This window comes from Nasonia vitripennis, chromosome 4 (assembly GCF_009193385.2).
Source record: "Nasonia vitripennis strain AsymCx chromosome 4, Nvit_psr_1.1, whole genome shotgun sequence".
NCBI classification, from domain to species: Eukaryota; Metazoa; Arthropoda; class Insecta; order Hymenoptera; family Pteromalidae; genus Nasonia; species Nasonia vitripennis.
Window position 1 is genome coordinate 12,612,849 of NC_045760.1, and position 12,730 is coordinate 12,625,578.

Consider the following 12,730-nt stretch of genomic DNA (forward strand, 5'->3'; position numbering starts at 1 on the left):
CGAAGGGATCGCTCAAACATTCGTTTTACATTTACGCGCTGCGCTCGATCGACGACTCGTATATGTATTTCCTGGTCGCGGCTGCAGCGTGTATATATGCGCGGCGCGCGGCGATGAAAAATTTTAATTAGAGCGTTGCAGCCCGGCCAATTGTGGAAAGGAGAGTTTTATTTTTTCGTTCGATTCGCGCTAATTGAATTTTCCCGCGCTCGACGAAATCGACGAATATATCCATATCAGCGCAATTGTATGTACAATACAATATAGGCGTACGTGTGCGGGATTTCGAGATAAAGAGATATCCTGCGAATACAGTAGACAAGGAGGACGAAAGCTGCGTATAATTATGTATGTATATATAATAATAGCGATGCTCGTGCGCGCGCCAATTAATCATAATGAACGCTGCGATTTAGACGCGGTAGGAGAAGTGGCGATAGGTCGTGCCTCCGGGCAGCCTGCCGGAGGTGCTGCTCTCGTAGGAGGATCTGTATCCGCCAGGTCCGCCGCCCGATGATGTTCTGGAGCTGCGCTCGGTCGAGTAGTTGCCGTAGGGCCCGGACTCGCGCTTTACCGTGCTCTCGCTGGTGTAGCTCTGACGCTGGGGTCGGCCATAACGGTCGCTGCTGTCGCTGCTGCTTTGGTTGGTGTAGGAGTAGCTGTACTGCTCCTGGGCCGACCTCACGCCCGACGACGGGTAGTCGCGGACGACGTAGTGCCGGGGCGTCTAGATATCGGCAGAGCCAGAATAGCACGTGTTTTATATACTTCATCAGCTGTGTTTCATGGGCTGTGTGGGTGTATGTGGGTGTCTGTGTGTGTATGTGTGCGTATGTGTCCGTGAGTCAGGCAGTCTCTACTTAGCAACGATGCTTGCTATAGCGCGGCTTTTTTTTTCATACAGATCAGTACATAGCGTGTGCGTTACGTGCGTGCGTTTGTTTATTTATTAGAATATAAGAGAGAGAGAGAGAGAGAGAGAGGGGGAGAGGGAGAGAGAGAGAGAGAGAGAGAGACAGACAGACAGACAGAGAGAGACAGAGAGGCGTCATGCGTTGTTGCTTTTTCTTGTTTGCTTGGAACAATTGTCATCGTATACTCGGGGCTTGGCCTTTATTTTTGCTCGCTATAATATACTAACTACCGGACGCCACTCGCACGAAGGTACGTATGCGTATTTTCGGGTATGTCTATGTGTGTTATAGAAAGAGATGCGCTTTTACATATTAAATTTTTCGATCGTCAATGAATAACAATGAATAATATAGAGATTGGTTGATCGCGTTTTAATATCATCGCGCGACCGCTGCCGCAGTTACGCTTTTGTTTGCATACTTTTATCCGGCCTGCCTGCGCTACACATACATACGTGCTTCGCAAAACAAATAAAAGCTTCCGCGCGTTTGCCCGCGGCTACTGGGCATTATGCGGTATTATGCACTCCGCGCAGCTTATTCGTCATTTTATGAAATTCCGAAATGCCACACACACATACACGCAAAACATATAACGGGTAGCTTTTTTATCAACGAACCCCTTCTTCGAAAAGCGCACGAATATACAGCTGCCGATTTCATCGATGTACTATTTGCCACACGTGCGGCTTGCTGTGTGTGTGTGTGTGTGTGTGTGCCGCGCGAGTTAAATTTCAATTACACGCGCCCGCTGAATCGGAAATGAACGTATAGCTAATTTTTTAATTAGTGCAAACTCAGCTTTCGCGAGTACAAAAAAAAAAAAATAATCAGCTCGCAACGCAGTATTTTCTACTTTGCGTGTACGCGTATCGTTTATCCATTATTCAGATATTGGCCGATTTTATAATAACTCTCTCGCCGCGTGTGCAGGCAGGCGTCTTTCTCAATTTCTGCGGATCGTTGAAATACTCTCGCGCGTAAAACCGCGTACAAGACCTGCGCTCGCGGATATTTATTCGTATATAAAGATACAGTCGCCTGCGCAAAACTACCGTCGCCCCCGCGCTATGGGCTATTATATTAGTTAGCTTTTTCAAGGAGAAATTTTCCCGGTCCTCAAAATACGTCGTATACATTCGCAAGTGTATACACACGCACACACACACACACACACACACATATATATATATATATATATATATATATATATATATATATATATATATGCACAGTCCGCTGCAACCGTTCGCGTTGCGCGCACGCGGCCGCGGAGAAATTCCGAAAAGTACGTGGAAATGGAAATGGCGTCTCGAAGGACGAGACTAGTACCTACGTGTCTGTATACGTATAAATACACACTGTGAGAAGGAGGTGCTATTTAGCTACCGCGGCTCTGATGCGGAGAGGACTGCGAAGTGGGTGTGTAGGAGGTGTGGATGCAGACAGAAATGTGTATATAATGTGAACGTGTGCGTGTTTGTGTGCGCGAGTGTCGCGAGCGGCGGTGACAAAAGTTAGTCTGTGGATCCACGAGTGTATTCTGAGAGTTGCGAAAAGGGTTATGCTTTCTCTGTACGTGCAAAATACACACATATACGTTTACAGCTGTATAATATATATATATATATATATATATATATATATATATATATATATATATATATATATATATATATCCATACACGAGGGAGCTGAGGAAAGGGAAATATACTACTGCTGCATGCTCGACGCGATTTTGACTCTGAGAGGCAATATTCTACGACTGTAATACATGTGCAGGTGTTTTGGGATTACGCATATATAGATATAGACACACAACGTGCGGAGTATATACAGGGCCAAAGCGCCGCGGTACAGCTACGCTCACAAGGATGACTCGCGAACGTTATGCAGCGCATCAGATACGCACCGCAACGCGCAAATAGTGAATTGAAATACAATAATAATAACGTAATAATGATACTAGTGTAGACGCGCGGAGGTAGGTACTATAGTATACGAGAAATATTATAAGAGACTGCGGGCTGTTTGTGCGCAAAACGAGCTAATTTTACTTCTGCCATCAGCGCGAAGGATGTATTTTATAATGCCGCGCACTATACATCTATATACTATATACAGACGAATTTCTGTATACGAAGGTATAATATAATAATATGTAAGAGTGGAATGATAAAACATACGTCTACATGAAAACGCACGTAAATATTGCATCGTCACTCGCGCGGGCATTCTTGCTCGACTAGTGGTATGTATATAGATATATATTCATGTGTTATACATACCTACGTTCGTGCACGTAGCGCTCGCAATCGCATTAAATAATATTATGTATATGATATCCAATACATTCAATAGGTGCGCGTGCATCAGCCGTGCTAAAGCTCGGTGTGTCATTGACTATAATAACGCGATTGATTAATTTCCCTCTCGAAATTTTCATTTTTATATTTTTCTGCTTTTCATCATTTCATGCGTTCAACACGCGCGCGCGTGCGTTTGAAGGAAGGTGCAGCGGCGTGTGCTTCTATATGCGCGTCTTTCATATATCCTGCTACTCTATACACGTGGTTCTTTTTATGTCAATATACGGCCGCCGCGATTTTTGTCGAGGATAAAATAATGTTGAAATTCGCAAATTCAGTGTATGTGATTAATGGATTGTTTTTTCCCCCGAAATTCAGAAACTATACGCAATCTTTTTTCCTTTTTCCTGTAACTGCATATAAATTTGTGTAAACAGATCATGACGAAGAGTTCGCACTGCATAAATAGCTATACAATAATACGTGCAGACGGCACGTGTGTCTTTGATGTTTTGTTTTCCACGAGTGCGTAACGGTCACGCATATGGAATTAGCGTCACTACGATCTGCTAGTTTTCTAAGCCGGAAAAAACAACTAAAACATTGTTCGTAGTGAAGATAGCGAAATCGGACTAATCCTCTTTCTATAACACTATAATTGCGTGACCCGTTGATTCGTTCTCCTATAGAGGTATAGACGGTCGCGACAAGACAACTACATACTTTCCATACCTGCTCTATAAATTTCGATCTGAATTTCGCGCACTTTTGCGAGACAAAAGTTTGAAATGTTTCATCATGACGCGTCCTCTCCATCATATTATTATCAGCGCACCGCGAAATGTAATTAGCATCGGTGGGAGGAATGATATACCCACACACAATTGTAATAGTTCAATCTCCAGCGCGAGCGCGGTGACAGCGCCGCGTTAATTTTTCAATATAGCCTAATTGAAAGGTTTTCCCCAATTAAAACTTGTCGAGTAGTACACAAGGCTAGATAGCGAATTCAACGTTGAATTCCGCACTGGAAAACGAAATAAAACAGCCGTTCGATGTGCATCATCAGGGCTCACGAGCGTGATAAAATGCACGAGGTCGTGCTATACTGCTCCGAGCCGGAAAAGTAGGACGAAGTACGCGCGCCGCGTGTGCGGAATAAACGTTAAACATACGGGCGTGCGTATGAAAATGAAGCCGAGCGACATCGGTTCAACGAGGATTTAGAGAGAGTAAGGGAAGTGAAATGATGCGCGCGTGACGCGTGACACTCGTTTAAATAGGTTTTCCGAAAAGCGGGGGTGCGAGGAAGAAAAAGTCGGTTATTTTCGATGCATGATTTTCAGCGAATTTCGATGCGAGCGCAATTTAGCGCAGTAAACGGTAGTCGTTGGATGGTAAAGCTTTCGTGAGTATAATACACCTACATCGCACGTTTTACGCAGTTTTTTTTTTATTCTTGTTTCTGCAGCTTATGTTTCCATTATTCCCAGTCTCTGAGTGTATATAGGGTGGAATAACAGCTGCGCAATAGATACCGACGTCTCTCCGCTTCAAAAGGCTATAACGGAAATTTCCACCGCTGAAGATTTAATTTTGTGCTCACAGCGAACGATTGTTCTTTCTTTAATAGATGGGTGTTAATATATAGGTTCGTATCTTCAAAAGAAAATGCGGTTTCTGGCATTTTTACAAATTTATTTTAGCGACTTGGATGTGTACAAAGTGAACTCACAACTGTTATTCGAGAATAAATTAATTCACACGACGATCGATTATACAATTTTGAACGTCAATCGACGAACGATTTTCCACTATACATTGTTCCATTCGTCTGTACCCCGGTAAGGGAAAGTTGTGCAAAAAGTTTCGCAGTTTATTTCCCCTTCTCTTCTCTAGTCTACACTCATCGCGGAAACTCTCTATCCAGAACGCGTCGCCTCCTTTTTCAAGAGTTGGTGGGAAAAACGTAATAACACATTGACTCTTCGCTGTGTACGTAGTATAGAAAGGAGAAAAGAGGAGAATCGCTAAATCGGCTCGACTCTAAGTTTAGAATGATTAACGTCCAGTTGATTGCGACAAAGTTGGCAGTCATGGTTACGTGTTCGTGGAAGCAGTAATAACATCCTGTTTCTCCTCTCTTCCTCTTTCACGCTCGAAATCGCGAAGAAACGATGCCTTTTCTTTCCACACACAATGTATACCTATATATTACATGTAGATCGTACGTGACATAATAACAATAATAATAAGAATATAATAGTAAGTGTAAGAAAGTATGTATCTCGAGAGGATTTGGCTGCATTATCATCATCATCATCATCAAAAGAACGAAACGACTATATTCGAAGTTTTTCGCACAGCGTAAAAGCGATCTCGGCTGCGGTTCCTCTTCGAACTAAAAATAACGCTCCGAAAAAACACGATACACACTCGGCTATTGCGGCTAAAAATCTGACGTGCGCGTAACAGCGAGAATTGGCGAGAACGAGAACTGATCCCTGTTGCACAGAAGAGCGCCTCGAACAGTTCGTACGAAAATAATAACAATTAGGATAAAAGCTGCGTGCGCATAAAAGGTCTGCGCAGCGGATGACTCCGTTTAGAATCGGTACCAAGACGGCGTCTGCAGAGCCATGAGGATCTTGGTCCTGCCAGTGGCGGGTGTAGTCGCGTGTCGGTGCTGTCCCGGCTTGCGGGCGAGGACGCCGTGCTCGAAGACGTGTCCGCGCTGGGCCAGCTCGCCGGCGGCATCGAGACCGACCTTGGATATGGTGCCGCCCTCGATGAGCTGCCTCGCGTGGTCGTCCTTGGCGGCGTTCTTGCCGCGAACCTCGCCCTCCTTCTCTTTGAGCGTGACGTACTGGTAGAACTCCTTCTTGGGGTCCTGGCGCTTGCGGCCCCAGACGGTGAACGGCTCCGGGACGAGGGATGGTCGCGGCACCATCGGCAACTTGTCCCACGGCACCGAGCTCTCCTTCTGCAACGAGCGTTCCAGAGCCTCCTTGTACTCTATTTCCATCGGCTTCTCCATCGATACAATATGCCCTCTCTCACTCTCTTATCTCTCGCTCTGTTTCTCTATATATCGCGATCTCGCGCTCTTTTACAGCTGACGACACTCTTTGTCCACGTACGAGTGTATGCTGCCTCGTGACGTCTTCACTTCCACACAACTCCTCGACTACTGTATGACCACGAAGCCGAGGCCTATCCGCGACGCAGCGCGGGCATATGTGAGCAGGAGAGAGAGAGAGAGAGAGAGAGAGAGAGAGAGAGAGAGAGAGAGAGAGAGAGAGAGAGGAGAACATGCGGAGAGCGAGAAATAACAGCAGAGCGAGAGAGCAGAGAGCAGATCGAGAAAGAGAGCTTGGAGGTATTCTTAGATCTTGGAACCGCGGCCTCGCGCCACTGGCGAGCGCGATTTTACAAGCCCGCGCGCCCGTATATTAATATAGCCGCGCGTGCGCGCCGGCTCTGCATCTCGAGAGCTGGAAGAAGAACTGAACGGCTTTTGGGAATGCGATATTGAAATTCGAGGAAAGCGTCAAGCTGAACCTTGCTATCAAGCGGCGAGATGATGGTGATGCGCATGATAATGTAGCCTAATCGACGTCATCAGTGGTCAGGGGCCGAGTACAGTCAGAGCCGGCTGCGAACAATTCCAGCTGAAAAATTTCTGTATCGTATACGAACAGCCTTCGAGCCCAAAGCAGATAAAAAAATACGACTATTGTAGAGACTTTTTTTACGCGGGCATTAAACTCAGCTCTATCGGATCAGAAATGAACCGCTCGGATTTCGAGGCCTCTCTCCGCTACTCTCCAAGAGCTTTCTCGGGAGCTTACGTGTGAAAGGGAGAAAAAGAGAGATAGACCCACGCGTATAACCAATCTACGAACATTATTATCTTCGCACGCACTGCTTTGATGTTTGAGAGCGGCGCTTTTCGATCGAAAGCTCTCCTATACACCCTCTGGAGCGCGTGTGTGCTCGTTGTTCCATTTCCTTTTTGCGCGCGGAAGCGCGTGGAAGGAATCCCTGGTGGTGCGCGTTTACTGTTTCACAAAAGGCAATGACTTTTTTATTTACTTTTACTTTTATCTATACGTAAGAAAAGAGAGAGAGAGAGAGAGAGAGAGAGAGAGAGAGAGAGAGAGAGAGAGAGAGAGAGAGAGAGAGAGAGCTTCGTTATTTGATATGCTTACAGAGACGAGAGCGGGAAAAAATATACCGGACGCGACTCTTTGTGGCGAAGATTGGACGCGTATTCACGTTTGCCGAATCACTCTTGATGGTATATTTTATTATCACGGATGTTTTCAGTTTCTGTGTGACACGTCGAGTCATTCTTTTATTTTCAATCGAAGCAAGCTTTTTTTGTTGTGCAAATACAATATTGTGCGAAAAATTGGCACAACAGCGGAGCGCACAGAAGTCCTTTGAGTGCATACGCACGGAATTTTGAATCTCTTGTTTGCCGGAGATATTCGAGTATACAGAAGAGTATAGTATTCCAGGATTAAATAAAACATTAAAATATAATATCCTATTTTATGATTTATCAGTCAGCAAATAATGCCAACACTATAGGCACGTAGATGTTAATTCCAAGATAAATCGTTGGTAGATTTTTTGATTAAGCGTTCATTTGGACGGCAAACACAGCGAACAAATTCCGCAGCGAAAACATGCTCGAACGCAATGAGAAAAAAAATATTCGGCGTATGAAGTGAGTGCAAAGCCGGCTCTAAAAAGCTGCCATGACTCAAAATCGTAAACAAAGAGCTAAATTTATATTCGCTTTTGCTATAGCCGCTATGTAAGAGAGAGAATCAAAGTTCCCCACCTCTATAGACATCGATTTCACGCAAAAGCTCTTCTCCTAGCCCTGCGCATTCGTCAACAATATTCCAATAAACTTCCCGACATGCGCCTCATGCATAATTCGACCGCTGCAAGCTCCCACGCGCGCGTTTTTTCAAATTTATATACGTTCGCAGGGAATATAGTGCGCGCGAGAGTAGGAAAGAATGAAAGAGAGAGAGGCGTCTCTCTCTCTCTCTCTCGCGTGTATGTGTGCGATACGCCATGCGTCTAAATTAGGATAGCGTAACGCAACACCGACGCCCGACATTCCTACTGCCCCACTACTCATCGTGTGGGCTGCTGTATATACTGCCGCGCGAAGCGGAGAGTTAGCGAGCTTTTGTGCACACATCTTTGCGCGCCGAGTTTTTGGACTTTCCTGCTGCGCGCGTCCTCGTATTTTCCGCGGGGTTATTAATTATACCTTTCGCGTGACGGCTCGCCTTTTTTTGCGGACGAGCATTCGAGAGGCAAACTTATTTTCGCGCGCTTACCACCGCTTCCGTTGCTCGTTCGAGCGAAATTACAAAACGACGGCAGTGGAGCTTGCGAGAGAGGCCGCTGATTTTCGATCGTCTATTATGCAATTAGCGTGCAGTACACCTCGATATTATTTTGCGTCAAAGGCAAATTAAACTTGTCAAGTGCTAATGCATTATTCCAGGTCACATGGCGGATATCACCGTCGGTTTTACGAATATAATTGTTGTGGGATTAGCCGTTCCACAGTCAAACTTGCGCGTAAAGCAAAGAAAAAGGCGTAAAGCAGAAAAAAATCGCAAAGTTTTCGACAAAGTTATCAATCGCGAGGAACCGGAAAATACCAACAGAGATCGGGAGAGAGAGAGAGAGAGAGAGAGAGAGAGAGAGAGAGAGAGAGAGAGAGAGAGAGAGAGAGAGAGAGAACGGGAGTAGTGGCCAGGGAGGGCGGTTTGCATCAAGAGCAGCGGAGAAACAGAGGTGGTACCCGAGCCGAGCACGCCGAGTGTATTTTCATCTATTTCGACTTTGGCTTTGAAACTCGAACTTCGCATCGATGACTTTTCGACTTTGACAAACGCAGCGCGCACGCGATAAACCGCCGTCGCGCGTTCTACGAGAGCGGCAGCTTTCGCCGTTCAAGCACCGATCGCGGCCGTCGTCGTCCGCATTGCTGCGCATCCAGCTCTGCAAACGCTATATCCTCTCTCTTTCCTTCTAGCGGACGCCGTCGTCGGAGGAGTTGGACATTTTCAAAGTCCCGGAAAATGGCCGATGCTCTTTCTCTCACTCGGCGCTATGAATAGCCGCCTGTTTGACCTCGCGCTGCCCTCTCAACCCTATTTATAAACATTCCGAATTTCTCAAAGCGTTCTCGCGGCGAAAGAGGGAGAGCGTTCCACATACCCCTTTCTCCTCTCACCGTGTCTTGTTTACGAGTTGTGGTTTTCCGCGCGCCTGCGCGACAAACTCGATTATCACCGTTGCTTTCGTTGTTGTTGCTTTTTTTTCGTTTCATATTCCGCGACGATGCCATCTGCAGAGGACGGAATTTGCGGCAGCGGTGAATTCGTTATTTTTACAACGAGGTGCTCTCGCGCGCATATAGTGGTCGCTATATTTTTCAAAGTGTCGCGCGGCCGAGCTTTTACACGGGCCGTAAAAAATGCGTGCGCAACGTAAACTCAGGAATTTTAGCTCGCTAATTATATTGCATTAATACGGTGTCTAACTGCGTGGATCTCATTACAGCTTCGCTCAACTTTGATATAAAGCTCAGCTCGTGCGCTATAGCGCGTGACAGTGTCTATTCATTTTCGAGCGAGGTAGTTGGTAGTTAAGGACAAAAAAATGCTTAATTAGCGCAACGGCTTAATTATTCGAGCTCGTGCGTCAGAGCGGATGTTTCGAAGTCGAGCTCTGTCAGCCGACCGATGCCCGTTTGAGATATCGCAAAGCGCACTGTTGGGGGGGGGGGGGGCATATGCGCTGCAACTCGAATGAGCAGCTTATAACCTATACACCTGTTACGATGACGTTGCAGTCGCTTTCCCAATGCGACGTTGATGCAGCTTCTTCGACCCCCTCCTACCTTTGTCCCACGTGTGTATTCATATTATTATTAACCCGCGCTGTAATATATATTTATATATCTATATATATAGCGAACATGATGAAACATTCCATAAATCAGGTGGGAGTGAGTGATGAGTTAGATACACACACAGAGAGAGATAGATAGACACACGCACACGCACGTACGCAGGAACACTTGGACGTACGTTTATATTTGTATAGAGTGAATTATATGCACACGCAGCAACTCCAGGCAAATTCTGTTTTTAAGAATATCGGATGTCTGCGCGCGCGCGTGCAGGCCCTCTATATACCCACGGTGCGTGTGTGACGTATACATACGCGCGCGTCGAAAAACCATGTGTAAATTTAGACTTTCACTTCTCTTGGCTTTAAAATTGTATCATTATTTTCTTTACTATTTTTCTTTGCACTGCGCGCAAATGCACCTCCTTCTAAACGGTATATAAGTCGCAATGATGATGTATATGGACATGATCGTATACATAAATATCATTGAAAGTTCAACGAGGTACCGAGTGCACGTATATTGTGGAGCACAACGGGGGTGTACGGGCGGTGGTAGTATAGTAGTAGTGGCAAAAATAAAGACGTTAAAGGTATACATATACAAGAGCGAAACAGTAGTGGTTGTATATATATATATATAGAGTAGTAGTGGTCGGAGTAGAGTGTGGAAGTTTGATATTGCTTTTGCTTTTCTCGAAAACAATCACTTCGATTGACACATTGTTTCGGCTTCTCCGACGATATATATATGCCGCGAGCGTTTTCGCGCTGCTAAGGTTTTCAAGGGCCCTCGCGGGATTATTTCCGCTTCAACTTTCTCGATAACGAATTTTAAATTTGCGTCATTCTAGATAGCGAATTCGAGAATGTCAGAGAGCAGAATAACGCTAGGACCTGCGCGTGCGACTGTCAGTATTTGAAATTTGCGCTGTATATACGCGAGTGACGTGACCGTGTCAAAGGTTTTTTATGCTCCCTTCGCGTTTTTAATCTCGACCGTTCGAAAGCGCGGAGTAGATGTTAGATTGTTCGTCGTAATGAATAAAATCGAGATGAAAAGTCATAAAATTTTGATTACACTAAATGAGGAATGTTTTTGTTTCTGCGAACCTTTTATATTATTGGAATTTTAAAGAGCTAGATATTATGAAAGTTAATCCAATTCAATTTTTGCCCTGATCCCGGCGCAGTCATATATGGCGCACGAGCTTCCGACGTTTGACAGCTGCGTGTGTCCTGCAGTTTGACTCGAGAACTGTCAGCGCAGTACCTAGCGTTATCTGCGAATTCCTCCGAGGTCCGCCAGGATCCACGTCGTCGTCTTGTCACCAATTTTCAAACGCCACGCTGAAGCTGATCAGCGGCGAAGCTCGATCGTTAAAAAAAAATGATAATAATAATAACCGACTGATGGCCGCACAAGACGTAAAAAGTTGCGCACGATAAGTATTGAAATCTATCATTGGAAAATTCATATTTTACCCTCGAAAGCGGGTTAGAGTTTCGGAACGATCGAGAGCTTGGAAAATAAAGTTTGCGCGCGGCGAAATTTCAAACGCGAGCTTGCGCGCGAACGACATTGACGTGACTTTGCCGGGGGACCTCTAAAGAGCGAGCCGAGTTTTCGAAAAATTGCGAGAGATAGAGTACGACGAAAAAAAGAGTAAAAAATAAAAAAAATAACGAAAAGAGATAAGACAGAAAAAAAGAGGGGATGACAGAAAGTAAAAAATCGTGTTAACGACTCGGTGTTGATATACTAACCGTGACGCTGTAGGACGACACGTAGGGCCGGGATGATGAGTAGGGTCGTCGGGTTGTGTAGAAGTCGCTCTCGTAAACCATTTTCGTTTCTCGTTTGTTCTCCTCTGGCTGAGTGTGGACGGCGCCGCTTCGACGTTTGTCGTGGATATCGGTAGGTGTGCGTGAATCGGTGTTCAGCGAGCTCGGTTCGGCTCGTCTGGCGCGGCGCGAACGAAAACAGGGGCGAAATAAAACAAAATAAACGGCCTGAGCGTCGGCGTCGAGGGAGAAGCTGGCGATCCCACTATAGTTTATAGGGGTTTAGCGAGATGCGACCGCGGTAAAAGTTCGTGCGGTTCTGCGCGACTCGGCGCTTGCTGCCTGGGAGTAGACGAAGAGGTTCTATCCTCTCCGCTCACGCCTTCCCTCTCTTTCTCGCTCTGTCTCACTCGTGCACACTAGCCAGCCAAAGCTCGTTCCCAACTCTATAACCAAGACGACGACCACGACGTCGACGACGACGACGGAATTGCGTCATTTTTAGACGCCCTCTCATTCTTTCCTCTCTCTCTCTCTTTCTTCCCTCTTCCCCTCTCCGCGTTCGCCAGCCGCGCACTATATGCTACAGCCGATTTTCTCCTTCCGTCTCATTCGTCGGTTTGATCGTGCGCGTTCGGTGTATATAGAGCGCGAGCGCGATGCATCGGGAGAAAAAAATAGAATCCGTGCTAAGGTTACCATCGGTGGATGGACCGATCCGCAAGCGCGAGGAGCTTTTTTCCACGCGCGCGAGAATTTCGCGCGCTC

At 46.0% G+C, this 12,730-nt stretch overlaps 1 protein-coding gene across 18 annotated transcripts in view; it reads right to left on the reverse strand.

Moving 5' to 3' along the window:
- Positions 1–12,449, reverse strand: part of LOC100119921 (golgin subfamily A member 6-like protein 22) — a 26,558-nt gene extending 14,109 nt beyond the window's left edge. For all 18 annotated transcript variants that reach the window (XM_032599383.1, XM_032599386.1, XM_008205891.4 and 15 more), the window contains exon 1: positions 11,945–12,449. In XM_032599383.1, the coding sequence (XP_032455274.1) occupies positions 11,945–12,025 (81 nt within the window). In that variant the 5' untranslated portion in view covers positions 12,026–12,449. The remainder of the gene's footprint in view (positions 1–11,944) is intronic.
- Positions 12,450–12,730: the final 281 nt, after the last annotated feature.